The 26,598-nt window shown below is 47.7% G+C and overlaps 3 protein-coding genes across 4 annotated transcripts; 1 reads left to right on the top strand and 2 right to left on the bottom strand.

The window, feature by feature from the left end:
- The first annotated feature begins 4,009 nt into the window (after positions 1-4,009).
- On the top strand, positions 4,010-5,864 carry YJU2 (YJU2 splicing factor homolog). Its single transcript, XM_090282427.1, has one exon. It carries the CDS (start codon positions 4,084-4,086, stop codon positions 5,053-5,055), a length of 972 nt encoding a protein of 323 aa, XP_090138553.1. The 5' UTR covers positions 4,010-4,083; the 3' UTR covers positions 5,056-5,864.
- A 4,242-nt stretch (positions 5,865-10,106) lies between these two features.
- On the bottom strand, positions 10,107-18,500 carry CNPY3 (canopy FGF signaling regulator 3). Of its 2 annotated transcripts, XM_090282430.1 has the most exons (7): positions 18,150-18,500; positions 13,830-13,953; positions 13,268-13,325; positions 13,069-13,191; positions 11,507-11,629; positions 11,142-11,259; positions 10,107-10,788 (listed from the first exon to the last, which is right to left on the bottom strand). In XM_090282430.1, the coding sequence occupies exons 1-7, from the start codon at positions 18,304-18,306 to the stop codon at positions 10,571-10,573; spliced, it is 921 nt and encodes a 306-aa protein (XP_090138556.1). In that variant the 5' UTR covers positions 18,307-18,500; the 3' UTR covers positions 10,107-10,570. The 2 variants fall into 2 exon arrangements, with proteins under 2 accessions (XP_090138556.1, XP_090138555.1); XM_090282429.1 differs by lacking the exon at positions 13,268-13,325 and having other exon boundaries at positions 13,069-13,165; positions 18,150-18,495.
- Positions 18,501-20,568: 2,068 nt separating this feature from the next.
- Positions 20,569-26,159, bottom strand: PTCRA (pre T cell antigen receptor alpha). The gene is given in 6 exon segments (XM_090280450.1): positions 20,569-20,708; positions 20,711-21,052; positions 21,688-21,732; positions 22,655-22,975; positions 23,429-23,488; positions 26,102-26,159. Coding segments are annotated over 6 exon segments (906 nt in total). The 3' UTR covers positions 20,569-20,628.
- Positions 26,160-26,598: the final 439 nt, after the last annotated feature.

Here is a 26,598-nt window from a genome sequence, read left to right as displayed (position 1 = left end):
ACATGTTTCTCTCCCTCTCTTTCTCCTTCCTTTCCCCTCTCTCTAAAATAAATAAATAAAATCTTTAAAAAAAAAAAAGAAATTGCCATTCAAAGATTAGACTCTGAAGCTCTTTGATAAAACTGAAGTTTAAAAAGTATTTTTATTGTCTTCTTTTGTTTCATCTAGAAATAAAATGACCTTGGGGAAAAAGAGAAAGTATTACCAAGAACAATTATTTAAGTATCTAGCATTTGATTTGGTGTAACATAATTACCCATACCCTCCCCAGAAAATTTTTTTCTTGTCCAGAAACTGTTTCAGCTCTTTTTGTCCCTTTCCTGTTTTAAAACAAAGTTGTTTGAATATTTATATAGCATATTTGTGATTGATTTTCTCATACAGATAAGAAATATTATTTAAATATTTGGTTTTAATTTAAACATTTATGCTTAACATGTTTGAGAAATATAAAATTTTACTCACATAACCATAATATGGTTTTTAGAAATAATAAGAATGCTGGTGGTAAATTTGGATTAAAAATTACTGGTTGTGAGTAGCCTCTAAATGCACTTTCCATTTCAAGGACCAAGATTTTTGTTCCCAAGTTAATAATTAAATTTCTTTCTCATCCAGAGGCATTTTTTAAACAGTCAGGATATAGTGCATATGAAATTTCATGGACTTCTTTGCTTGCTTGCTTTCTTTTTACTTTTAACTATCAAAAGCACATTTTCTTTTCTTGATCATACTTGTCCTTAAGCATCTTTTATTATTTTTTAATCTGTATTGTATTTTTTACATTACCTTTTAGTCCCCTTATACCCCTTTCCCCCAGCAATCACCACACTGTTGCTTAAGCATCTTTATTTTAAATTTAAAAAATTGTATTTACTTAGAAGCATTCAGAATGCCAACAAAACAGCTGCAACATTTATTTTTTGCCATTACAGAGTGGTATTCAGTTAACAGAACAAGAATTATTTCATATAAACTGCATCAGACAACTGAAGAGGAAAAACTACTATCCACATATATCACTAGTTTGTGCTGTGCACCAACAAGAACCTGCTTTAAACTTCCATGCTAATTTACAGCCCCCACACTGTACCAGGCAAGGTTAGTGGCTATTGAAAATACCACCAGGACGGGGCTATCTAAAGATATATTCGGTAGTGTATAAAGTCTACAAAAAAAGACACTGCACAGTTTAAAAACAAATTTTACACAGCCTGATATTTCAGTTTTTTTCTTTGAAATGAGTGAATTGTGTACAGGGGGGGGTTAAATGTTTTATAAACCAAAAAACAAACAAACAAAAACCAAAAAATTGTGATATAACCAACTTATTCACCATCATCATCTTCATCTTCCTCCTCTTCCTTATTTTTCTTGCTTTTTTCCACCTTGACAACTCCCTTTTTTGTGGCATCAGGCTTTCCTTTAGCTCGGTATGCAGCAATATCCTTTTCATATTTCTCCTTCAGCTTAGCAGTCTTCTTTTCATAAGGCTGCTTGTCCCCCGCAGCAGGGATATTCCACATCTCTCCCAGCTTCTTTGCAACATCACCAATGGATAGGCCCGAAACTCTCCTTTGATTTTTGGGCAATACTCAACAAAACAAGAGAAAGGCCACAGGAGGCCTCTTGGGTGCATTAGGATCCTTGAACTTTGCCCCCCCCCCTTTAGGAGGAATATAAGTTTTAATTTCTCTTTCATAATAGGCCTTGTCTTCCTTTGCCATGTCTCCAAATATTCTTTTCTCTTTAGCAGACACGGACTTCCACCTCTCTGAGCACTTCTTAGAAAACTCTGAGAAGTTATCTGAAGCATCTTGGTGCTTCTTGTATTTCTCCTGGCAAGTTTGCACAAAGAAAGCACATGATGACATTTTGTCTCTTGGCTTCTTAGGATCTCCTTTGCCCATGTTTAATTACTTTTCCTCAGTGAGCACAGAGTTGCCCAGTGCCCATCCAGCTTGCACTTGCCCGAGTGCTGTCTCTGTGGAGCTCAGCATACTGCAATGGCTGTTGTAAGCATCTTTTAAATGGCTATACTGAGTGGATGAACTGAGACTGTTAATCATTCCCCAAGTTGTGAACATTTAAAATGCTCCCACAATTTTTCAAGAGAGTGTACATGTGGATGATTATGATCAAATCATTTTCCAAATGGAATTTTTCTATTAATTGACACTGTTACCCAAAACAAATGTCTGTTTCAACTCTTCTCTACAGGAATATGTTATTCTTTGCTATTTCATTATGTAGGAAATTGTATCTAATTGTTTCTTTTTAGACTTTATTTATTTATTTTTAGAGAGAGGGAAAGGGAGGAAGAAAGAAAGGGAGAGAAATATCAATGTGTGAAAGATACATAGATTGGTTTCATCTCTCATGCCCCCATCTGGTCACCTGGCCTGCAACCCAGGCATGTGCCCTGACTGGGAACTGAACTGGTGACCTTTCAGTTCACAGGCCAGCGCTCAATCCACTGAGCCACACCAGCCAGGGTTGTATCTAATTGTTTTAATCTTCTTTAATTACTTACCAAATGTACCAAATAATTGTAGTCCTTTATCTCTAAATTGTCCATGTCCTCTTCTCGCTGACATATATTGAAGCTGTCCTTTGCTTTACTTGGTTAGTCCCTGTGAATTTTAGGTAACTCAAATATGAGGCCCTGGGCAATGGAACAAAATGTCAGAATATAAATTAATGTGCAGTTTGACTTAATAGAAAGTAAGAATAGGCAATATTGTACAAATGCAATGCTTATTATTTGAAATTGGCTGAAAAGACTAAATTCTTCATCCCCAGATATTTACAAAATAACCTTTAGCTTGAACTGCTGTATGATCCAGCTATTCCACTTCTGGGTATTTACCCAAAGAAAACAAAAACACTAATTAAAAAAGACATATGAACCCCTGTGTTCATTGCAGCACTGTTTATAATATCCAAGATACAGAAACAATCTATATGTCCATTGTCAGATGATTGGATGAAGAAGATGTGATTTATATACACAATGGAATACTACTCAGCCAGAAAAAATGAGAAATCTTGCCATTTGGGATTATATGGATGGGCCTTGAGGGCATTATCTTAAGTGAAATAAGTAGATAAAAATAATGATTTCTCTCATGTGAAGTACAAAAAAACAAAAAACAAAACAAAAACAACTCGTAGATACAAAGAACAAATCGATGGTTACCAGAGGACAAGGGGGTTGGTGGGGGTTGGGCGAAATGTGTAAAGGGGTCAATAATATGGTGATGGATGGAAACTAGACTTTTGGTGGTGATCACGTTGTATTATGGTATATATACATATATACATATATATGTATATATAAAAACTATAAAGTTGCACATCTGAATTTATATGTTAAAAATAGATCTTACCTCAATTTAAAAAGGAAGAGGAGGAGGGAAAGGGGAGGAGGAGGAGAAGCAGCAGGGAGGCCTGTGAATGAAAGGAGTGGGATGCTATCTTTAAAGGAAAAACGCGGAGGGTAAGCAGTGGGGGGACATTTGGCAGTTAGTGAGTGTGTATGGGGGCAGTGAGTTTGGAACCCAGTCTTTGGGGCGGTGACTTAAGATAAACGGGAAGAGGCTTCCAGGATGCTCCCTGGTGGCAGCCTGTGTAGCCCGTGGGTAATGCCCTCAGTCCCCACGTAAGCACTGGGACATAGGAACGTGTGGGTTGGGTTCCCAGAGCCCAGCATACAAGTTATAAGCGCTCAACACTGAGCGCTCTATTTGCTAAAGAAAAGAACAACAGGGAATGTCCGGACCAGCAGCCACGACGTATCACGACCAAATTTTAAGTAGCGCAGCGTCTCGTAACTTTCCCAACCCAAACGGCTCCCGGAACCTTTGTTGCTCTACCGAGGTTGCAACTCGGGAGGAAAGACAGAAGGATTCGAGCCTTGAAAGACGGGGCTTGGAGCTAATGAAAAGGGCAAGATATGAATGCTGTAGCCAATAATAGAGGCAGGAAAAAGTGACGTCAACGGAAGTACGAGGATGGTCGCGGAAGTTCGGTAAATACCGATCCTAAACAGTTCTCAAGTGCTGGTGAGAATAGAAAGCGAAGATGTCGGAGCGAAAAGTTTTAAACAAATACTACCCTCCCGACTTCGACCCTTCAAAGATCCCCAAGCTCAAGCTCCCCAAAGACCGGCAGTACGTGGTGCGGTTGATGGCCCCGTTCAATATGAGGTGTAAGACGTGCGGAGAATACATCTACAAGGGTAAGAAGTTCAACGCGCGCAAAGAGACGGTGCAGAACGAGGTCTATCTGGGCCTGCCCATCTTCCGTTTCTATATCAAGTGCACGCGCTGCCTGGCAGAAATCACCTTCAAGACAGACCCCGAGAACACAGACTACACCATGGAGCACGGAGCCACGCGGAACTTCCAGGCTGAGAAGCTCCTGGAGGAGGAGGAGAAGAGAGTGCAAAAGGAGCGGGAGGATGAGGAGCTCAACAATCCCATGAAGGTGCTGGAGAACCGAACCAAGGACTCCAAGCTGGAGATGGAGGTACTGGAGAACCTACAGGAGCTTAAGGACCTGAACCAGCGGCAGGCCCACGTGGACTTTGAGGCCATGCTGCGGCAGCACCGCCTGTCTGAGGAGGAGCGACAGAAGCAGGAGCAGGAGGAGGATGAGAGGGAGACGGCGGCCTTGGTGGAAGCAGCTAGGAAACGAAGACTGCTGGAGGACTCAGATTCGGAAGAGGAAGCTGCAGCACCTGCCCCGCCCCTGCCAGCCCTCCGGCCCAAACCCACCGCTATCCTGGACGAGGCCCCGAAGGCGAAGAGGAAGGTGGAGAGCTGGGAGCGGAGCGTGGGCACCTTTGGCAGCAGGCCCCAGCTGTCAGGCCTCGTCGTGGTGAAGAAAACAGATCTGAATTGCAGCACTCCACAGGACCAGCCGGCATCCACCCTGGGCACTGCGAAGAATGGGAAGGCGGCAGACCCTGCACCCAGGACGCCCAGCACGTCCTCCCTGAGTCAGCTAGGTGCGTATTCAGATAGTGAGGACAGCAGCAGCAGCAGCAACTGAGGCCCTTATCCAGGCCAAGGGTCACACGTCCAGCTCCGGCTGGTGGTTCGGGAAGGAGGGCTTGGCACCAACCAGAGTACAACCAGACAAAAGTGAATGTCTTCTGAGGCTGGCAGGACCAGCCAGGGCTTCAACTGAGGGACTCGGTTTCTCTCCTGTCCTCTCAACCACCAGCCCAGAGCTCATGCGATATCGCTGGAGGGATGCATCCTTTCTTCCACAGTCCTTGAGATGTTAGCCATGTTTTGGGCGTGTGAGTGAGCCCACTGTCCTGTTGGCTCCATCCATTTCCACTACAAAATCGTCTGGAACCAATAAAAGGGACCCCTCTCCCAACACACACACAGACTTTAGCTTGAGAATATTGCTGCCACTGGACATAATTCAAGTCAGTTCCTGCTTGAGGACACATTAAAGTTCTAGAATTGTGAAATATGTAGTAAATTCACAACAGGTTCAAAATCCATTTTTCAAATAATGGATTCTGAACTCCAGTCCAAGTTACTTAAAAAATATTTTCGGCTGACTGCCTACCCAGCTTGAACACTGGGATGCCGTGGGAAGCATGGGAAGCCATCCACTCCCATGGACTCTTCTAGCAGATTTATTACAGTGGATCTTTTTGGTTTTTTGTCTTTGTTTTTGTTTTATTCTGTTGCAGTTTTTCCAATCCTTTTGCTCTCCACTGCCCCCCCGCCTCGTTACTTCACACCGTTGTCCATATCCATAAGTCATTTATGCTAGTAGACTTTTTGATATACCAAATAAGTCTCAATCTGTTTAATAAAGTTTCGTTAAGTGACTGTAAAGTTGTTCCCTAAATCATTGGGTTGTAACACTAATTAATGTTGTCTACATTATGTTAAGCTTTGTGCATCTATGACAATTCCACCAATGTATATGAAGTTTTTCTTTGACCTTTTCACACTTTGTTAAAAGCAGTTTTAAGTAAGTTGTGCTAACCTCCAGTAGTATCTCTTTGGTATATGCCAATCTGCTCTCTCAGCTGTTTTTCCATGTAAAAATGACCCACTTTTTGAGCCCTAGTAACAGGCTAAGCATTGCTTATGAAACGTGATTTAGCACATGTAGGTGAGTTGGAGAGTACGATACCAAGATCACTTTGGTAAGTAATCCTAACAAAATAACTTTTTAGTGTGTTTTGATTTGGTTTTTGTACAGAGAACCTTTTATGTTTGAGGGGTGGTGGTGGTGGTGGTGGTAGTGATAGGTGTTGTCCCCCCTGAAACTGGTGATGGGGTCAGCCTGCTTCTCTCCCCTCCCAATGTACAGCAACACCTGCCTATACACAATCACAATCATTTTATAGAATTTTAAGTTCTGCTGGCCTGTACAAACTTAATAGATGGAGGGTGTAATTTCAGAGAAAGAATGAATAAAATTGTATTCCTCTTAAATTGTAGAGAGAGGAAAGCCAGCCCTTCAGGGCAGCTTAAGTATAAAGCTGGCTTTAAGCTATATGCAAATGTAAAATTTGATGAAAGACTTGAAGGTTAACTCATTATTCCCAACATTAAATTCTGAAGACATAATAGATTAGCAGGCAGCAGCTGGTCTGCCTTCTAGCAGAGAGCTATATAAGGAAGGGGAGGACTGTGTTCAAACAAGCTGTAGCTGCAGGGTACTGTGGCATATGGTCCCAGGACAGTGAAGCCATTCCACCTGGGCTCAACCTAGTTGGGCCACTTACTAAACATATGACCTTGCTCAAGTTGTTTAACCTTCCTATGCTCCATTCATTCGAGAGATTTATCAAGCAGCTATTCTGTGCCAGGCATTATACTCTGTGCTGGGGATACAATAGGGAACAAAAGTCCTTGTTCTTTTTGTGGGGTGTGTGTGGGGGTGATGATAATGTTTCATGACCTGGATGCTGGTGACTTGGGTGGTGGTTGTGAAAACTCATTGAGCTGTACACACAGAGGTGCATTTTTCTATAGATGTATTTTACTTCAATATTTTTTTGAAAGTCTATGGCCGTGTAGCAATCACAGCTATATTAAACGACTAAGCATGCAGAGCTGTGTGCTTGCCACATAGCACTCAAAAAAGTGGCTTCTGTTAATCCAGTGAAAATCCTTAATAAAACAAACTGGGTAATTGGGGGATGTTCTAGAGATATTCAGCTGGCTCTAACACTAGGATTGGTATACAGAGCTCTTCCATAAATGAGTGAGGCATGGATCATGCTTCTGTCGTGAAAAAATGTGCTCTTTTTTTCCAAGATCAAAATATAAGAGGAATGTTGTTAGCACTTGCAAGCTAAGTGATGTAGAGCTGCTGTGAACATTTGGATAGGTTGTGCACTGCGCAAGGGATCCATATTTAAGGCGCTGCCATTCATATCACAAACCTCATGGGTTTGTATATTATAATTCTCTGGCAGAAATTCTGGTGACTAAGTGTCTAACAAAATTAGTATTAAAACAGCTTTCTGACAGAAGTCACAGGTGTGAAGAGCACCATTTTCTAATTTGCAAAAAGATGCTGCATGGAAATACCATCCATGGATTTGGAAAGAGAGGAATCTGCCTTCTAGGAGTTGCCCTTTAAAATAAATACAGAGGTCCAACTCCTGAGACTCAACTACTTGAGCCTATGGTTCTTTTAATAATTGAATTGGAACAAACTGGACTTAAGCTTTGTCCATCAGCTTTTGTGATTCTGGATGATGGAAGCCTTCAACAGAGACATGTCCTCTCTGGGGTTCTGACAAGTTGTGTTTCTGAGACTAAGACCCTGATAGTGTGACTTAATTGAAGCCCTGCTTCTTCTTAGCACAACACCCCAAGTTTCTCCTGGTGAAGTTGGCCTCATAGCTGGCCTCATCTTAATAACTATGAGAGATCTTTGTTAAGTGTGCAGGCTTCTAGATCTCCAACCCAGGAGATCTGAGGTGGGCCCAAACATCTGTATGTTAACAAGCATCCCAGTTGACTTATGTCCAGGTGAGTGTAGGAAACCCTATTCTAACAGGGTTTCTAAGGAGGAAGCTGAAATCAGGTTAATTTGAGTCAGGCAGTCCTTTCACCTTATGGAAGGGGTGTGAGAAAGTGGGAGGCAATATTCAAATTCAAAAAGGCTTGTATGTGTGGTGGGGAGAGGAAAGGAAAAACCTGGAAAGCTGGAACCTGCCTTCTGCCTCTTCTAGGTTGGGCTGGGGAAGCCGCCTGCTGGGAGTGCTGGTGAGTGCGCAACATGCCTGCCCTTGAGGGGGCGGGGAGGAGGAAGAGGGCTCTCCTCATGGGGCAGCCACAGGTCAAAGAGCAAAGCAGTCACATTGCCATCTGCCCTCTGGCCTGGGATTGGGCCACTGGGCCAACACCCCAGTAAGGGGATAAATCTTTGCCTCATCCTACTCTAAGGATCAATAAAGCTTTAGGGACAGACGTAAGCCAGGCACTGAAGTGTTGTGGATTCAGGTTAGTGACAGAATGGGGGAATCAGAAAGCAACCATCAAATCCTAGACCGCTCAGGGGTTTGCAAATGGTTCTCCAGCCCCTGCCCCCCGCCCCTATCCCCAGTCATTTCCTATGCTCAGAGCAAAGTTCAGGATGGGATCCCACAGCCCTTTTTACAGGGCAGTGGGGGGCAAGATGGAGAAAGTATCATCCTTCAAGGGCCCCTATTCTAAGTAGGTGGGTGGGACAGGAGCACTCACATCTCCACAGTCTGACCCACGCGGCCCCACCCAGCTTATGTAAGATGCCTGCAGAGTGAAAAACTCAAAAACAAAACCCACCCAGTGCTTACCATCTAGCCTGTTGGTGAACGACTGTGTTAACAGAGGCCTACTTGGCTACTTCTTAACATGTTAAGTAGAAACTAAAATCACGTCTCTTTGAAAGTTGGAAAAAAAACACCTGTTCTAAGTTTCACTGCCCAGTTTGTTCCACTGCCTATGGTCTTGGCCACCCCAACTTAGGGAAGGGGAAGAAGGGCTGAGCCCAGGCTTTGAGGGGGCCTCTTACCCCAGGATTCAGACCCCAGAGCTGCAGAATCTAGGGCACATCAGCAGTACATCCCCTCCCGCTGGGCCCAGCCAGGAAGTGTGAGGGAGTCTCAGTGTAGGTCCTCCTGCGGGGGTGCTGCACTGGTGGGACAGTCCACCATGCCCTCCTAAGAAGCAACAGCTGCTTCCTAATTTCCTTTTAAGAACTTTGTTGGTGGAGGTGGGTTAAGGCCAAGAAACCAAACCTAACCAGGTCCATGTGAATTACACTGCCAGTGCTCCACCTTCGGGGATGGTGCCCTGGCAGCTGTGGGGTAGAGGGAATATAATGGCTGGGCCTGCAGCCTGAAAACCAGAGCCTGAGTGCCAGCTGTACACTTATTAACAGCAGGATTTTTGGCATGGCACTTGAGCCTCAGTTTCCTTTTCTACAAAATGAGGTTAACAGCACCCATCCACAAGTGCATTGCCAGGAAAGTAAAGCGCTTTGAATAGTGCAGTTGTCATCACTACTGCTACTGACCGCCCTGATCCCTACCCTCAGGACAGACTGCGCAGGTGCCTGAATCCCACCCCTTCTCCCCAGAGGTCAGCCTTCCTGTTCACCACCCTGCTCCCAGAGAACATGATGCAACCAGCTGTTGCTGGGGGGCAGGGGTGTCCTCCCCTTCAGGGTCCAGGAACAACAGCTAGAGCAGAACAATCAATCAGGGAACAAGGTTCAAGACCAAGAGGTAGGGCCAGATGGAGGTGGGAATGAGGGGCAGGAGCTTGTAGAGTCACCAGTAAACTACACAACAAATGGGAAGGCCTTGGGGGAAGAGAGGAGAGGCAGGAGGAAGGGAATGAGGGCAGCCAGGTGACCAGGGCACAGGTGAGGCCCCTCCTGGCCTGGGGAGCTCAGGGAGGCCAAGGGCAGCTGAGGGGAGGGGCCAGAGCATTGTGCTGGGCCTCACCGAAAAACTTCGGGGTCCTCCCTGTCCTCAGCCCCCAAGGCTGGAGGGTGAGGGGCAGGGAAGAGCAACAAGGGGCTCCAGGCCCCTCTGAGGGGCTGAAGGTGACTTAGAAGTCAAAACATAAAAGGCCAAAAGGTTTTTACTCTGAACCCTGGGGAGGGCCGGGCAGAGCACAAGGTGTCCACAGGAGGGTGAGCAGAGAGGAGGAGCTGGGGCCTGCAGTTTTGCTTCCCTGTGGAGGCAAGAGGGGAGATGAAGGCCAGGTGTGCACTTGCCCCCAGGCTCCAGAGGGCTCCAGTCCTAGGGCCCAGCGACACCTGCCCCTCCTGAGTTCACACTGGAGTCCCCAGCAGTCCTAAAATCATGTGGCCTGCTTGAAGCCTTGACAGGACAGAAATGCTTGCCAGAGGGAAAAGGCCAGCGGGCTGACTGTGGCTGATCCGAGTTCTTCCCAGGGCTGTGTCCTTCCCCTACAGGAAGGGGTCACAGCTGAGGCCGGGAAATCTGTCTCTGCCAGCCAGAGCTGTGCCCCAGATTCTTCAACTTCCACACCAGGGGTCTTGTTCAGGGGATGCTGGGTCAGGCTCAAAGCTCATCAGGAGGGCTGTGCGTGAGGGGAGATGCCTTCTGGATGCCCTCATCTTCCTCGGGGCTGGGGTCTCCCTCGAGGCCACTCAGCTCCTTCCTCTGTTTGCTGCTGCCGCCCCCAGATGCCTTGGCCTTGTTGCTCTTCTTCTTGGACTTCTTCCCTCCCAGGGTGGCTGTGTCCCCCTTCTTGCCAGACCACTTCTCTGCTAGGCAACCTGGGTGAGGGGGAGAGACGCCCTCAACAGACTGGTTTCCTGGATGAGGAGCACTGTCTGGGGAGCCACTGGCAGTAGCAACTGGAATTGCTGCCTGACGTCCCCACCTCCCACCTCACCGTGGCCCCCAGGCCCCTTGTGGGGCATGAGTTCTCTACGTGTTATTCTGCACCTGGTTTTAGTGCCTCTTACACCACCCCGTCACATCAAGCTCCTTGAGGGCAGAGATTCCATGACACACTATTTCTTATTTCTTTCCCATCCTCTGTCTACCTACCTACCTCCCCTGAGGGAAAGCAAACAATAAAATCCAAGGCCAACCCGCCCTGCCTCCTCCCCCGCCTCAGACTCACTGGTGTCCTTGCCCTTTAACACGTGGTTGGCACAGAGGAATTGAGTCAGGTCCTCCTCCTGGTGGTTTCTGTACCAGTCCTCAATCACCTCCTCAAACTCTTCCACCAGCACGTCACACTGTTAATCACAATACCTCGAATTGGCAAAGCCCCAGCATTGACTCACTTCCAGAGGAGCTCAGCTGAGCCTCACAACCCACCACAAGACAGGCAGGTGGCTGTGATTCTCCTGAGGAAACTGAAGCCAGCCAGACAGGTGAAAGGACCAAAGTCCGTCAACTCTTGGTGGCCTTCCTCAGCAGCAGAACGAATCCCCACCCTTCCCTGTCGGGCCCACACACCCCTGAGGGCCGCAGGGCCTGTACCTGCTTCTTGAGGTCAGCCACTTCTGCGGAGGTCTCGTTCCACAGCTCATAGGGGATGTCCATCACCACCTTGACCCCTTTGTGTACCAGGTTGTGTAGTGTCTCAAAAGTCTCTGACATGCCCTGGAGGAGGTGACCAGACATGAGAGGCAGAGTCCCTCTTCCACCTCCTGCCCTTCTCTGCAGTTGGTGTTGGAGGCCCAGGCATCTAGCTCTGGGAAGTCCAGACCCTGTAAGGCTTCTCACACTTGGCCTCACCTCTCCCTCCTATCTTTTAGGCCTACCTCCCCTAATCCCTACACACACACACACACACACACACCCCTGTCCCGCTTCTACCTCCCCTAATCCACACACACACATGCACACACACACACACACACACACACTGTCCCGCTTCCCCACACCTCATCTTTTCCGAAAGATCTGCTGCTGCCCTTAGGCCCTTTTAACATGTACTCCTTTTCCAGGAAATGAGTTTGTCTTGGCTGATCCCCTTCACTGTGGCTGGGCACACTCACTCCCCGACATCCAGGCCCACTCCCTGCCCTGGATTCTTCTTAGGGCTTGTGTCTTTCCTTGGTGGGAAAAGGGCATAGGCAAGGCAGCAAAGACTCTTTGTTGTATAAAAAATACTTCTGCCAGCTACCTAGGTTTCCCCAGAGACAACATATTATCTTTCCAGAGGGTGTAAGATATACCCTCTTCTTCTCCATCTCACCTTTTATACAAGCAGTAATATAGATCATTATTACATGCCTTGCCTTTTTTTACGCCCTCACAGATAATTTTAGTTAGTTCAGTTTAGGTCAGTTCATTCTTTGTTTTTCAGTTGTATAACAGTCCATTGAATAGCCACATCAATTTATTTAACCACTCCCCCTACAGGTGAATGGAAGGTTGTTCCTAATTTTCTTGTTATGGAAAATAACTTTTAACATTTTTACATTAAAGCAAACATGAATTTTTTACCAACTACGTACAAAATGCATAATTTTAAAGATAAAACCTAAGACTTCTGCTGCTTGACACTATCCCTCTGGGTGCCCCAGAGGTTTCTGACTCACCTCCTTTGCAAGGAGGGTACTTCAGTGGAGAAGTGGGCCAGGCACTGAAAATGTAGAGACAAAGAAATGTGGGCCTTGTGGTCAAAAGCTCCTTCTCCAGGGAGCAAAGCGTTCATGCACATATTAAGCGCCTGAGGCTGAGGTAGGTGTCCTGTGGGCCTAGAGGAGAGCCTTCCGACATCTCTAAACCCCTGTGTCCTGACGTCTCCCTGCACAAGTGCTTTCAACCCCGAGGACTGTGCCCTGGAGCATTTCTGCCTGTCTGAGACTGAAGCAGGACCCTGATGGGCGAGCCCAGGCCACTATGAATGTGACTATTGCCATGGAAAAGTCAGGCCACCTAGGAGAGGAGCACAAACAGCAATCCATGAAGAATGGGAAGAAGCCAAGGAGGGAAGCTCCTAGGACGGGATCTTCAAATCACACCCATGGCAGCAGACACACTCAGCCAGGAGCAGGCCATGCCCAGCAGGAGGAAGGACAAGACAGTCCCACCTTAGCAAACCGGTTGCTGCCAGTCCGCTCCTTGTGTAGGCTGTAGTCCAGGAGCCGCTTGCAAATGGTCTCAGTGACTTCGATTAACCGCAAATCCCTGCCGAGACAGCAGCACAAGCCGGGCTGAGTCCCCCTCCCAGCCCCGTGGGTCAGCGGTCCGTCCCTCCAGCCCTGCTACCCCAACACCTGCGAATCTCACCAATGGGAAGTCAGAGCTGGAAGGAAGATAGATCATCTGGTCTGGGTGCTCTGAAATGCTGGAACACAGACCAGAGAGACAAAATTTTAACAGCTCTACTGGAAGGAATTTTTTAAAAATAAATCTCAATGAATCAGATTGTTTTTAATAAAGCAAAATGTATAAAAGTTTGATGTTAAAATATTTTATTTTGAAAGGATAAGCATAGCTGATGGAAGTGTTTTTGTTTTTAATATTTATACCTGACAAAATTAAAAGTTGGTAATCCTATGTTACCAATATTTTAAAAATTGCCTTGGTCCCTGAAATCCAAGAGTCTGGGAATCACTGATAAGGTCCAACAGTCCTTCTTTTACAGATGAGGAATCTGAAGCCCAGAGAGGTTAAGGGATTTAGGAAGGCTACGCAATTAGTTTTGGGTAGAACCAATGTGCAAATTTAGGTCTCAGTTAGAGCTGCCTCCCTTTGGTGGGTTTGCCTGGCTAAAGGGAGAAGGGAACTCCAAGCTGCTGAAGCCCCGAGGAACAAAGCAAGCCAGGCCAGCGGGTCCCCATTCACTTACGACTTGGTGTATTTGACACCGGAGGCCTTTCGGTCCAGGATGCCATAGCCCGTGTCAATGACCTCCTTGGTCTTGCCAGTTTCCTCAAAGGCTGACTTCAGCTCCACGGCGACATATTTACACACTGGGGAAGGGAGACACAGCACAGCCGACTGAGTACACGTGTCTGTTGGCAGCCAGCTCCCAGTGTAAGAAACAAAGAAACTGGTGACTCTCAAACCAGCAGAAAATAATTAACAGCAAAGGACAGATACAATTGAATCTTGACTTAGGGGGTTGGTCTCTGAATCAACAGTAAAGCAAGGGAAAATACAATATTAGCATCCAAGTCAGGAAAGAACATTCCACAGCTCATCACTAAAGTCTCTAAGATCAAAGTGGGAAGATATTCAACCCAAACACAGGGACTCTGGGACTCTTCAAAGGAGAGCTAGAGATAGATTTATCACTGCATCCAAACGCAGGTGGACTCTTCAAAGGACAGCTTGGGACAGCTTTATCACCAAACCCAAACACAGGCAAGAGAGAGCTGGAAACAGACCTCTCACTAAATTACCCTTATCCTTATTAATTGCGTTAGATTGTAACTCCTGAGTATCCGGTAATGGGAAATGGGGAAGATGGGGGTGAGGGGGGCTACTCGTGTTAGTATAAAATCAGTTTGCTTTTTCTGCTTCTGGCTCTGCCTGGCCCTCCAGACCCGTGAATGAACAAATGCCTTGTTTACTGCTGAAGTCCTGTGTACCGGTGAGCGTTTCTCACACCAGCAAAATAGACTCAAGTGGATGCCTCTCCCAGAATGGGCTGCGTCAGCGCTTGGGGCAGAGAAGGAGTTAGCACCACACCATCAAATGGGGTTCACTGGGTGAAACATGGTTACAAGGACCACTGACCCATGTCTATTCTTGGCCCTTATCCCACACCGACTTTATTTCTCCCAGCTCCATCCTGCCCCTCTGCTCCCCGCACTCATTTTACTTTTAAAATTTTCAAACACAGAAGAGCTGAAAGAATACAGTGAATATATACCTTCCACTCATATTCAACACAATGGTTTATGATTTACCAACAACTCTCTCCAATATATAACATAAAACAACGTGATAATGTATCAACAATATATGGGGTGGGCAAAAGTAGATTTATAGTTGTTACAAATAAATAACACAATAACTCTGTTTTGCTATAAACCTACTTTTGCCCACACCTGCATACATTGTTTCTGCCAAACCGTTTTGCAAGTTGCAGACATCGTGATCTTTTACCCCTTATTATGTCACACACAGCTTCTGAGAACAAGGCCCTTCTCCGACCTAACCAGGAAACAATTTTGATACTCGGAAAAATAACAATAATTCCAAGATTATCTAATGCTTAGTCCATATTCAAATTTCCCCAATTGTCCCCCAAATGTCTTTTATGACTGTTTTATCACTGGATTTCATATGCTGTGACACCAGCTTGCTATTCCTGCAAAGTTAATTTGTTCAATCCCCTCCAGAGGCCTCGTTTCTACTGTTTCTATAAACTTATTTCCTCCTTTCCTCTTACTCTTCCTCAATTAGTAAGCAACTCCTATGTGTCAGGCACTGCCTGGAAAACAGAAATAAAAACAAGGTTCCTCCCTTCTAGATACTCAGTCTAATGGAGCAGGAAGAAGTGTAAAGAAATAATTCTCACTGCATAAGGAGCTCTACCACAGAGGTGTGGGGTGCCTCCAGCCTTAGGAAAGTGCTTATTGCCCTCTAGGGGCTTTGGAGCTTTTCTGCCCGTTCTCCCAACCTCAACATAAAAGCCTGTTCACCCAGGAAGCCTTTCTGGACTAATCCCACTCGCTCTTAACTTCATTCTGGTACTGTGCAGTACCCATGTTCTCACTAAGAACCTTTGGTCATTTCATGTGTCTCTCCAATTAAGACTATAAGAGTACCCACAGTGAGTATCATGTCCTAGACTTTTTCTATATTCCTCCAGTCTAGGACTCTGTAATGTGTTAGATATATGATGAATTGCTGAGAAAGATTGTGTTTGTTGTTGAGTAGCTTCTGATGCCTGTGAATAGAATATGGTCTGCAGGCAAAATGCCATCAGCATTGTTATAACACTAACAGCAGTTTGGTAGAAAATCAATTTATCATCAAAACGAATACATCCCCTGGAGGCTTGCTTGGTGAAATTTTATAACACATACATTACTAGATGGCTTGGAGAACTTAGAAAACACAAAAATTCCAAAATATAAGCTGGTGATCTGAGTCCGCAATGAATTGAGGGCATCTCATCTCCCTGGCTCTCCATCCAGGGCCATCTGGGTTCCCTCCCCTCTTCCATTCTGTACTCTGTACAAGGTCATCATTTTCCTGGCTACTCTGCCCCCTTTTCTCACACCCTCTATATGTAGTATTCCAGGCCCAGGAGTTTGGAACCCATCAACCAATCTCTCTTATACTCATTAACTACAACCTTGCTTCTCAATTCTTCCAAACCTTACCTCTTCAAGACCCACTCTGGGAATCCCACCCAGAACCAGACCTGGAGGAGACTCATAGCACAGACCCCTCATGGACATCTACCTATTCATTTTCTGGGCGACTTCTCCTTCCTTTGTGCCAAGGCCCGTTCCAGTCAGGCTACTGAGCCAGGAGGCAGACTTTGTGGGCCAGAAACAGTCAGCATTTAATAACAAAGGTATAACAATAATAAATAAAAGTAAATACACTATTAAGAGAAGCCTAAAGGTTGGAGTTTGCCAAGCCATCCTGTGACCGCAAATCCCTTTTAAAGTAATCTTTATCAGTTACCTCCAAAATAAGGTCGGACAAGAATGATCTCAAAGAACCTTGCCAGGTCTATGCTTCTGTAAGTCTGTGAATGCCTCTAAAAAAAAGAAATGTGAGCTTCTTAGGCTATGAGAATATTAAGCGAAACAGTAGAGGTTCTTTGGTATCAGAATAAAACATAAAACAGAGAAGAGGAAGCGAAACCTCCAAAGGATGTCAGTAAGGACTAGAGGAAGAGTGAAAGGAAAGCACAACCCTCTGACTGTCTATTTAAGGGACAGGGGGAGAAGATGCAGGCTGGACTGCACAGTGGGAGACCTACCAATGAAGTTGGCCCAGCTCTGAAGCATCTCACCTTTAATCTCTCAAATGGAAGGATTATGTGACCTAAACCACCCCACCCCCACTTCCCAGTGCTTAGGGAACATCTAGTCTGCTGGAGGCTTTGAATTGGGATGAAACAGATTTATAGCCAACTTTCTGGGTGGACTGGGATTAGGGAGGTGGGAAGAAAGGAGTGACTTTAAAGGCCTGAGGAGAAATGGAGGGGAGGAAGAAAAGCTAGGCCGAATTTGGCCGGATAGCTTAGTTGGTTCGAGCATCATCCCGATATGCCAAAGCTGCAGGTTCGATCCCAGGTCAGGGCATGTACAAGAAGCAACCAGGGAATGCATAAATAAGTGGGACAACAAGTCGATGTCTCTCTCTCTCCCTTTCTTTCTCTAAAAATCAATCAATAATTTTTTAAGAGAATAAAGAAACGGTTGGCCCTTCATCGTCCTGGTTCCCTGCTTTGCATGCCAGCACTCTTTTCTCTCTCAAGTTCCACACCTATACCCCTACATCTTTGGGATGCTCTCTTTTTCCATATTTCTGAAACGTCCCTCCCTCACCAAATAGAGACTCCCAGGCTCTCTTTTTCTCCGAAAGTTACCCCTTAGGCTTCAGACCCTCCTCCTTCCTTCATACACATCCACAGCCCCCGTTTATTGATATTTATTCAAAAAACATCTGAGAGAAGGCCTCTTTTCAAGGAGCTCAAAGCTAGTGAGGAACACAGCCAATTACACAAATTACGTTGCGGTGAGGGCACAAAGAGGAGAGTCTCAGGCTCTTCTTCTCCTCAGCTCAGTCATATGAATCGTTTCAGTTCCTCAAACTTGGCCTTTGCATTTGTGGTTTCCTGAGTGAGACCCTCCCTTTTTACTTCTCTTCACCCGGCTAACTCCTAACTCCTCTTGTGCTTCCTATACTAGCCTTTCCCCCCATCTCTGAGAGGCTGGACTAGTGCTCCTCTCCCCGCGCAAAGCCCTGTACCTCGTCTATCACGGCACCTATTACCCTAGATGATAACTGCTTGCTTTTACCGAGGCCTGTTGTCTCGCCCGCCCCAGTATCTCCAGCGTCCCGCACACACACAGGCACATAGTGGGTTCAATGAATGGAGACCTCCCGCTCCAGAGCCAGCACCGTCCACAGCCAGCCTCCTCCGTAAGCCCTGCCCCTCCAGCAAGACACTCCCGTGGGCCCCGCCCCTCACCTTCGCATTTGCTGGGCAGGCGAACCCAGTCGGTCTCCTCGGCTAGGGCCCGTCTCGGGCCCAGCTCCGGGGTCGACAGCTGCAGCAGCAGGGGGAGAAGCAGAAGCAAAAGCCAGCGGGTCCAGGGCTGGGACGCGGGCTCAGGAGATGGCTCCATGGCTCAGCGGGATCCGACCCCGAGGGCTGCGCTTCCCACGGCGGCGCGCGCTGGGAAGCTTCTCGGAGCCACTTCCAGGGCTGCACACGTGCCTCGACTTAACCCGGCACCAGCGAGCCCCCTACCCGCTCCCTCCTCTGGCCGCCTCGGCCCGCCCCCGGAGCCGACAGAGGCCCGCGGACTGCACAGCCAATGAGCTTTTCGGGGTTCGTCCTATAGCAAATGAGAGGATGATCTTTTCTCGGTTTGGCCCAATAAGAGAGCGGATGGTGTCCTCAGTGGCCAATGGCAACATCTTTTCTCACCCCAAACGGAGGTTCTGGGAGGGGCTCCGGGGACTAGGGCGCGGGGAGAGGAAGCAGCCTGCGGGGCCGGAGTCGGCGGGGGTGGGGCTTGCTGGTCCCAGAAGATGTGGGAAAGGCTGTCTTCACTGGCTTCTCCGCCTCCTTTCACGTCACTTCCCTGCTGGGGTCATAATACAGCGAGGGCTCTTACTGAGCACCCGATTTTAAAATGTCGTTGTTATTGTTGTTGTTATTCGCAGCTAGTCTGGTAGGCACTGTGGATGAGACGAAGATGACTCAGTCTCCAGCCTTTAAACAGCTTTCTTAGTGCCCAAGGACCCTGGATCTGTTCCAGTGAGAACTAGAACACATCACTTCCTATCTGAGCCTCAGTTTCTAACTGTATGATGACTAAGTGATTCTCCTAGCTGCTATGCAAGGCTCGCCTCTTGCTTGGAAGTTCAAATAGGTTATTGGAATTAAAGCTTACCAAGCAGATTGTAAAAAGTTCACGCATTAATTTTTTTTGTAGTGTATAACCTTAGTCCTTTAATACCCTATTATTTGTTTCTTTGAATTCTGAGCTCCCAGAAGTCAGGGACTTAATTTATTAATACCTAGGCCCAGGAGGCCTCCTGGAAAATAACATTAAGCCAGTTTCAGTGGGGATTTAGAGTCTGGAGCAGGGCAGAATTGGGGGAATTGGGACAAAACAGAGAGAGGCATTGACGCTGAGGGAAGCCCTGCTTCCGGAATGAGAAGACACTGAGAAAGAAGCTCAGCATCTGAGTGGAACGCTGGGAAGGAGCGATGACTGGATAAGGTCTGAGGGTATGACTTGACATGCCCCGACCCTGACCCAACTGACCCCCTTCTCAGTCTGAGTGTTGGAGAAGGAGCAGGCCTCGTGGCCTGGTGGACAGATTCATCCCTGGAGGTTATGGGACACTCCCCCCCCACCCCACATAATCCCGAAAAAGGTGGGAGAATCTTTTTACAGGTTGGTAAGAAGTGGGCAGTGGAGGAAACAGTGAGGGTTTTCATGGACCAGCAGCTGAGAGGGCACAGAAATTCAAGGAAGCTGGAGGTGTCCATTGACATCATGGGGTGGGGGAGGAGGGGCAGTGTTAGAGCATAGTTCCCCACCTACACCTTGGGGGAAGACCAAGGCAGCACCATTTATCCAATAGATGCCCTGTGCTGCCCAGGGGACATCTAGATTCACATGAAAGCACCCTGAGATTCTCAGGCCGATTGCTGAGAGGAGCCTCTGGAAAAGGCTGGATTTCCTGGCAGTGCTGGAGAAAAGCGGGCCAGACATGTTACACCATAGGAGCCTATATTCTATCAGTGTAAGAACGCTCTTTAGGAAACAAAACAAAAACCTCTTCAGTGCCTGGCTCAGAGGTGATGCTCAATGAATGTTTGTGAAATGAATAATGACCCTTAATTGATTAATAATGTGTGAGTTTGGAATTACCATCAGTACGCTTGGCATTAGACAGGCTCCAGTTACTCTGGGATCCTGGCCCTGTTCACTTCTGTTGAGTCTGTACAAGACTCACATCAGGCCCACCACCTCACCTTCCTGGGTTCCTGGGCTCCTTGCCCTGACCTCTCACAGACGCTGGGCCAGTGTGAGGAGACATAGAAGGGGCCTTGTCCCACGCCTGGCTGTGTGGTAAGGAGACAGAGGTGGGACAGTGTCCTCCCAGCCCCCAGCCCCACTCTGCAATTCCCAGGTTCTTGCCTTCAGTAAGCCTTCTTCCTCAGGTCAGCCTTCCCAGATTTCTGCCCTCTCTAAATCTGCCAATTCCCTCCTCCCAGAGGAGACATGAATTAAAAAGTATTTTTTTCATTTGCTTGTGTCATTTAAATTCTTCTTTAATAGTCCTCAGTTATCTGCACCTCACAGGTCCCAGTGCCTGGGTCCATCACCACCCTCAAGGCTCTCCCAGCCTCTCCCCCAAGGAGGGCCTCGGTCGGTAGGTGGAGACAGCCCCGCCCCGGGGAGCTCGGGGCTGCAGGAGGAGGCTGGTCACACACAAATCTTCCAAGGCTGGAGGCTGGGATCCTGGGTGCGGGTTCTGAACACCAGGCCCAAGCTGGGTGGGTGGTGAGTGCCTCCTTCTCCCAGACTGGGCTCCTGCTGGGGTGCGGACCTGGGACCGGAGGGCGGGTGTGGACCCCGCTGCCAGCCCCGGGCTGCCCTTGGCCTGTGGTGTCCCTCTCACAGCGGCGACTCCAGTCAGTGGGGACGCAGGGCTCTGCTAGCGGCAGAGGCTGTGGGCCCGGGGCCGGCGCGGAGAGGCTGGGGTCCAGCAGTCGAGTCTTCCCAGCCGGGTGCCCCCGCGCAGCGGGAGGGGTGCGGAGGCGGCTGCAGGTCAGGAGCAAGTCAAACAGCAGCAGCTTGAAGAGCAGCAGCCGCAGCACCCCCAGCCACAGCGTCTGGCCTGGGGTCCCTGCGGGAGGGAGGAGAGGCTGGGAGCCTGGGGGCTCCTCACACACCCCGCCCCCAACGTTCACTCAGAAGAGGGGCTTTATCTTCTGTCCTTGCCGTTCCTCCTCTATGTCATCCCCCAAATCCAAGGAAGATCCTTCCTGGTGTCTTAACCTCAACTCTTCTTACTGGTTATTATAATACATAGCTGCCTAGCTTTTGTTTTGATTTTATTCCCCCCAAACTAGGGGGATGTAGGCCAGGCAGGAATCAGCATCCAGCGCAGAGAGGAACCAGCTCAAAAGTCGTATTTGGTCAGGAAGAGAACCCGGCTGGTGACTGTCCAGCGGGTGGTGGGACATTCCACTGCCCAGACAGTCTCCCAGGAGTCTCCCACGGCTCTGATGCTGAGACCGTTCATCTAGGCTGTCCAAGGAGACCTTCAGGAACCCTTCTGTCAGCTCTCACCTGTGCTTCTCAACCAGTGTCCAGGAATTGGGCTGGGGTCAGAGGATCTTACAAACTTGTAAACAGAGGCCCAGGCTGGCCAGCACAACAACCAAGCAAGGCAGGCTTGCAGGGAACACCAACCAACCCCCAGTAGGACCCATCAGGCAGAGCCCAACAGAGCCTAAGGTCCCGGTCCCCAGTACTCACCCCTAAAAGGTTCCCAGAGGCAGGTCCTAGCTGAGGAAATCTCTCCTGCCAGCCAAGGAGAAGAGAGTGAGATTTGGGATGGGCTGTGCCCTCCCCCGCAGTGCTATGCCCCAGCCCTGAATCAGTGCAGCTGTTCTTGGCATGTTGGATAAACCGACAAATCAACCAGCAATGGGAACCCTGAGCTCATTTGCTGCAAGTCCTCCCAGAGGCCCAGATCTCCCTCACTCCCCTCTGTCCCCTGTTCTGTCCCCCGCACCCGCCTCCCACCAGAGGCTGAGGTGCCTCAGCACTTTTAGACAGGGAATAGATTTTCTCAGCAGCCTTCTTTGGAAGGCAGGGCCATTTGGAAGGTGACAAAACTAACATAATCCAAAAAAGAAGAAGTCAGCTGGTTATTAATAAAGTAATAGTAATAGCTGGCTTTGGACATATTACTTTACTTCTCTGTGCCTTGCCTTCTCAGTAAAGTGAGAAAAATTATATGAACTATTTCATAAATATAAAGTGTTTACAATAGTGCTTGGCATGGAGTAACACTGAATAAGTGCAGCAATTTATTATTTAATTATTGTTTGGTTCTAATAGGTATGGTGTCATATATAGGGCGATACAAAGATATCAATCCTAGATATGTATAAAGAGATATTAGCCATAGGTAATTGGATGAATATGTATATATACCTTGATATATCCCTCAATCCTAGGAGGGAGGAGGCATTATTACCTCTTGGAAGTCATGCAACAGAGCCTGGATTTGAATGAGATATCACAGTTGCAAATCCCAGGACTCAAGGCCCTGTGGTGACCCTGCTCTGAGCCCAGGTATCACTTCACCTAGATGACTGGGACTTGGACAGCTTTCATGCTCCCATGGTGTGGCCCTCCTTTCCTCCCACCATGTCCTGGATCTAGAGTGCGTGACAGGGGTAGGGAGCATCCACAGGGCCCCAGGCTCCGTCCCCACCTGACAGCAGTAGGGGCTGTGTGCTCTGGCTGTGGTCCCCAGCCCCAGGCCCGGTGTGGCAGACCAAGGTTTCCCAGGATGCCAGCTCCTCAGAGGGCAAGGATAGCTGGGCCAAGCTAGTCCAGGTTCCATCCGCAGCTGGGGAAGGGCCGTAGGTGAAGGCATCCAGTGCACTGCCATTGCCAGCTGAGAACCAGATGGGGCTCTCAACGCCAGGGGGTGCAACATCAAGGACCAGGCAGACCACCAGCGTCTGCTGCTTCCCATCCACCAGCAATGTGATTGGTGGGGCCAGAGAGGGGAAGGGTGTGCCGCCCACACCTGTAAGAAAGCATGTACCTGTGGAGGACTAGATCTCTCCATGCCCCACTCCAAACCCTGTCCCAGGCCAGCATCTCATTATAGGTTTCTATGCTTCCATCTGCCCTTTCGCCATCCATCTGTCCTTGCATTCTCTCAACCATCTGTCTCTCCTTGCATTTACCCATCTAAGCACCCTTCATTCCCTCCATCCTTTTATTCACCCATCTGTTCATCTATCCTTTCTTCCATCATCTATGTTTCTTACATCTGTTCTCTCTACTTTTCATCTATATCCATCCATCCATCTGTCTATCTGTTCATTCATCTATTCCATCTTTTCTTCACCTCTCTATCATATCTGGACTTGTCTGTGCAAAGCACTGGGGTTAAAACATTAATTAATATATTGTTCCTGCTTTTAAGAACTCAGTCTCATGGGAAAGAGAGCAGATACATAAACACTTATAATACCTTGTTGTGCCAGCCTCAGGAGAGAGGTTGCCTCTGGGGAGGAAGGCAAGGAAATATGATCTGGAAGGAGATCAAAGGGGCTTCAAAAGTATCTGTAACTTTTTTGTTTCTTAAAAAAACAAACAAATGAACAGAATAAAACAGCCCTGACTGGTGTCACTCAGTGGCTTGGGCTTCATGCTGCTAACCGAAAGGTCATCAGTTTGATTCCCAGTCAGGGCATATGCTTGGGTTGTAGGCCAGGTCCCCAGTTGGCGGCATGCAGAAGGCAGCCCATCGATGTATCTCTGGCAGATCCATGTTTCTCTCCCTCCCTTCCCCTCTTTCTAAAAATAAATACATAAAGTCTTTAAACAAACAAACAAACAAAAACCTGATTCACTTTCCCCCCCAGACATGCATCTCCTAAACTCTAAGGGTCCCCATAAGACTTGCAACCATGGGAGCAATGGGCAGCAGCAGCTCGTCCGAGGCGACCCCCCTGAGCCTGTGTCCAAGGCCCCTTTTCTCTGACTTCCCACGGAGCCAAAGCAGCCCTGTTCAGGCTCATTTCTTTCCTATAACATTTCTAGAGAGCCAAGCAGCCCCGCCTAGATCTCTCCTGTTGCTTTTTCTATCCTAGGCCCATCCTTGTTTTATTGTTCCTAGCTTCAATAAGCATACTCTCAAAATTAAAAATTAAAAATTAAAAAGTTAAAAATAAATATATAAGTTTGATTCAAATATGGCAAGATTGTAACCATTTGTTAATCTGAGTGGAGTACGCACAGGTGTTTATTGTATTATTCTAGATTCTTTTCTGTAAGTCTGTAGTGCATGTATGTTTTAAATATGTTTATTGATTTCAGAGTGAGAGGAAGAGAGAGAGAGAAAGTGAGAGAGAGAGAGAGAGAGCAGCATCGGTATGAGAGAGAAACATTGACTGGATGCCTCCCATATGCGCCCTGACTGGGGATCAAACCCAGAACGTGGGTGTGTGCCCTGACCGGGAACCGGACCCACCACCTTTTGGTGTATAGGATGATGCTCCACTCAACTGAGCCACACCAGTCAGGGCTGTAGTGTTTGTTTGTTTTTTAAACAACTTTGTTTAGATATTCATGTACCATACAAGCCACCTATTTAAAGTGTATGTCTGTATTGTTTCATAATTCAAAATAACAAAAATAAGTCATATAGGCACTGCAAACATTTGTCCTATATTTTCCAGAATAGTCCTAATTTTTCACAAACTTATTCTTTTCAGTAAAGATGACTCATTTAACATATAAAAAATTGGTATTTTTGAAGAGTTGGGTATTTGTTCATATAAATGAAATCTCAAAAGTTAAATCCTCCAAACAAATTAGAACTGTTGTGAATGCAGCCAGGCCAAAGGAATGTCCAGGGTACAGGGAAGGGTCCTGGGGTATCTTGAGGGGACGTAGGGGTGGGGAGTGCTCATGTGAGATTTCTTGAAGGTCCACTAACTGACCTAGCAGCACGTGGGTGGTCGGTAGCTCATTCAAGATCTGGACAGAGCCCTGTGACTCCAAGTCCCACACGTCACCCCACTTGGAAGCATGACTAAGATTTTGGGCCAAGTCTGGGATTTGGCCTCTGACAGAGTTGGTTTGTCTCATTTCCTTAATATACTGAGTCTCAATTGTCCCATTAATAACATGGGGTTAATAAACCCAGCCCCACAAAATTGTTGTGAAGAATAAAGTTCATGAATGTAAAACACCATGGCAGATGAATGTTAGTATTATTATAAATACCAATATTAATAAGGTATTGCAAACAAAGGGAGTAGCGAAGGCTGGGAGTGAGCTCCAGGAACCACAACCTGAGCCTTTTCTGTGACACAGATAGACACTCCTGAAGTTCAGGTAAGCATGTACCTCCCCCATAAAGCCTCCCAGGATTGCTCCTCCTCACCCTGGCTCATTCTTCCCAGAGCTCAGGCCTCCTATGGCAGGCATGTCCTGCTCCACATGGGTGGGGTTCACCTCCTTAGGACACACTGGGGGCCAGCTGTAGCTCAAGGAGCTGTCCTGATTCAAAGGTCAAGGACTTTCCCCCACCACGCACGTGCAAATATTCACAGGCTTTGAGATTAAGCTGGAATTCTCAAAATTTGAGTCCTTTGGCTCCAGTGTTGATCTTTAGAGGACTCGGGGTAAATACACCTGGGAAGCAACTGAGGCCTTGGGACGTCTCCTGAGAGCCCATTGATAAGGGGGAGCTGGAAGTGGACATGAGACACTCTTACCCTGTTGAAATAGGGCACCCTGAGGGCATGAGACCTGAACTGGGAGGACAGGAGAGGACCTCACAATGTTGCCCATGTCCAATCACCCCATATCACATAGTACAGCCCTGGTTACCCCACCTAGACCCCCATGGGCACCCATCCAACTTACTCTTGTTTCTCTATACCTCCAAAAGGTGACTGCTCTCCCTGCCAACACTGGACTACAGGGGAGCAAGACTTCGATCCCCAGAGCAAGGTAGCTGGGAGGAAGAGCACAACGGGGAAGAGGAAGATGGTCTTCTGGTGAGCTCCTCCCAGGGGGCCCCAAATGCCTCTGCTCTGCCTCCCTGCATCTGACCCACACCAGGAGGCCCAGAGGGAGAGTGGTTTGGGGCAGAGGAATGGGGCACAGAGAGGGATGCAGAGAGGGGACTCACCTGTGGGCAGGGCTGGACACCCAAGGGCCAGGAGAAGCAGCAGCCAGGTCCTGGCCATGGCCCACCTGAGAGGAGGCAGGACACAGCTGCAGACCTGAGGTGTGAGCTGGGGGAGAAGCACCCACAAGACTGCCTCCCAGGCCACAGGCCCAGCTGCACCTCAGCTGCTCCACCACGGAGCCGGAGCCGTTTCCCTCGTGAGGGGCCCCTCCCTCTCTACCCTGGCACCCAAACCCAATTCTCTCTCATGGGGTCAGGAAACTCAGGGTGCCGCTCCCACAGTAGGAGCTGCATGCCCACACTCCCTCCCATGTGAAGAGCACTTCACAGTTTGCAAAGCTTTTCCCAGTCACTGGCCCCGCCATCTACAGGATATGAAGCACAAGGTAGTATGTCAAGGGCTTAATATACACCACTTCATTCCATCCACACAATGACTTCGAGTCCATGTCACAGGTGAGGCAACCGAGGTTCAGAGAGACTGAGTGGCCTGCCCA

Source organism: Furipterus horrens, unplaced genomic scaffold (genome assembly GCF_987537825.1).
Source record: "Furipterus horrens unplaced genomic scaffold, mFurHor1.1.pri manual_scaffold_6, whole genome shotgun sequence".
NCBI lineage: Eukaryota > Metazoa > Chordata > Mammalia > Chiroptera > Furipteridae > Furipterus > Furipterus horrens.
Note: the sequence above shows the minus strand (reverse complement) of the source record. Positions and strands in the feature narration are given on the sequence as shown.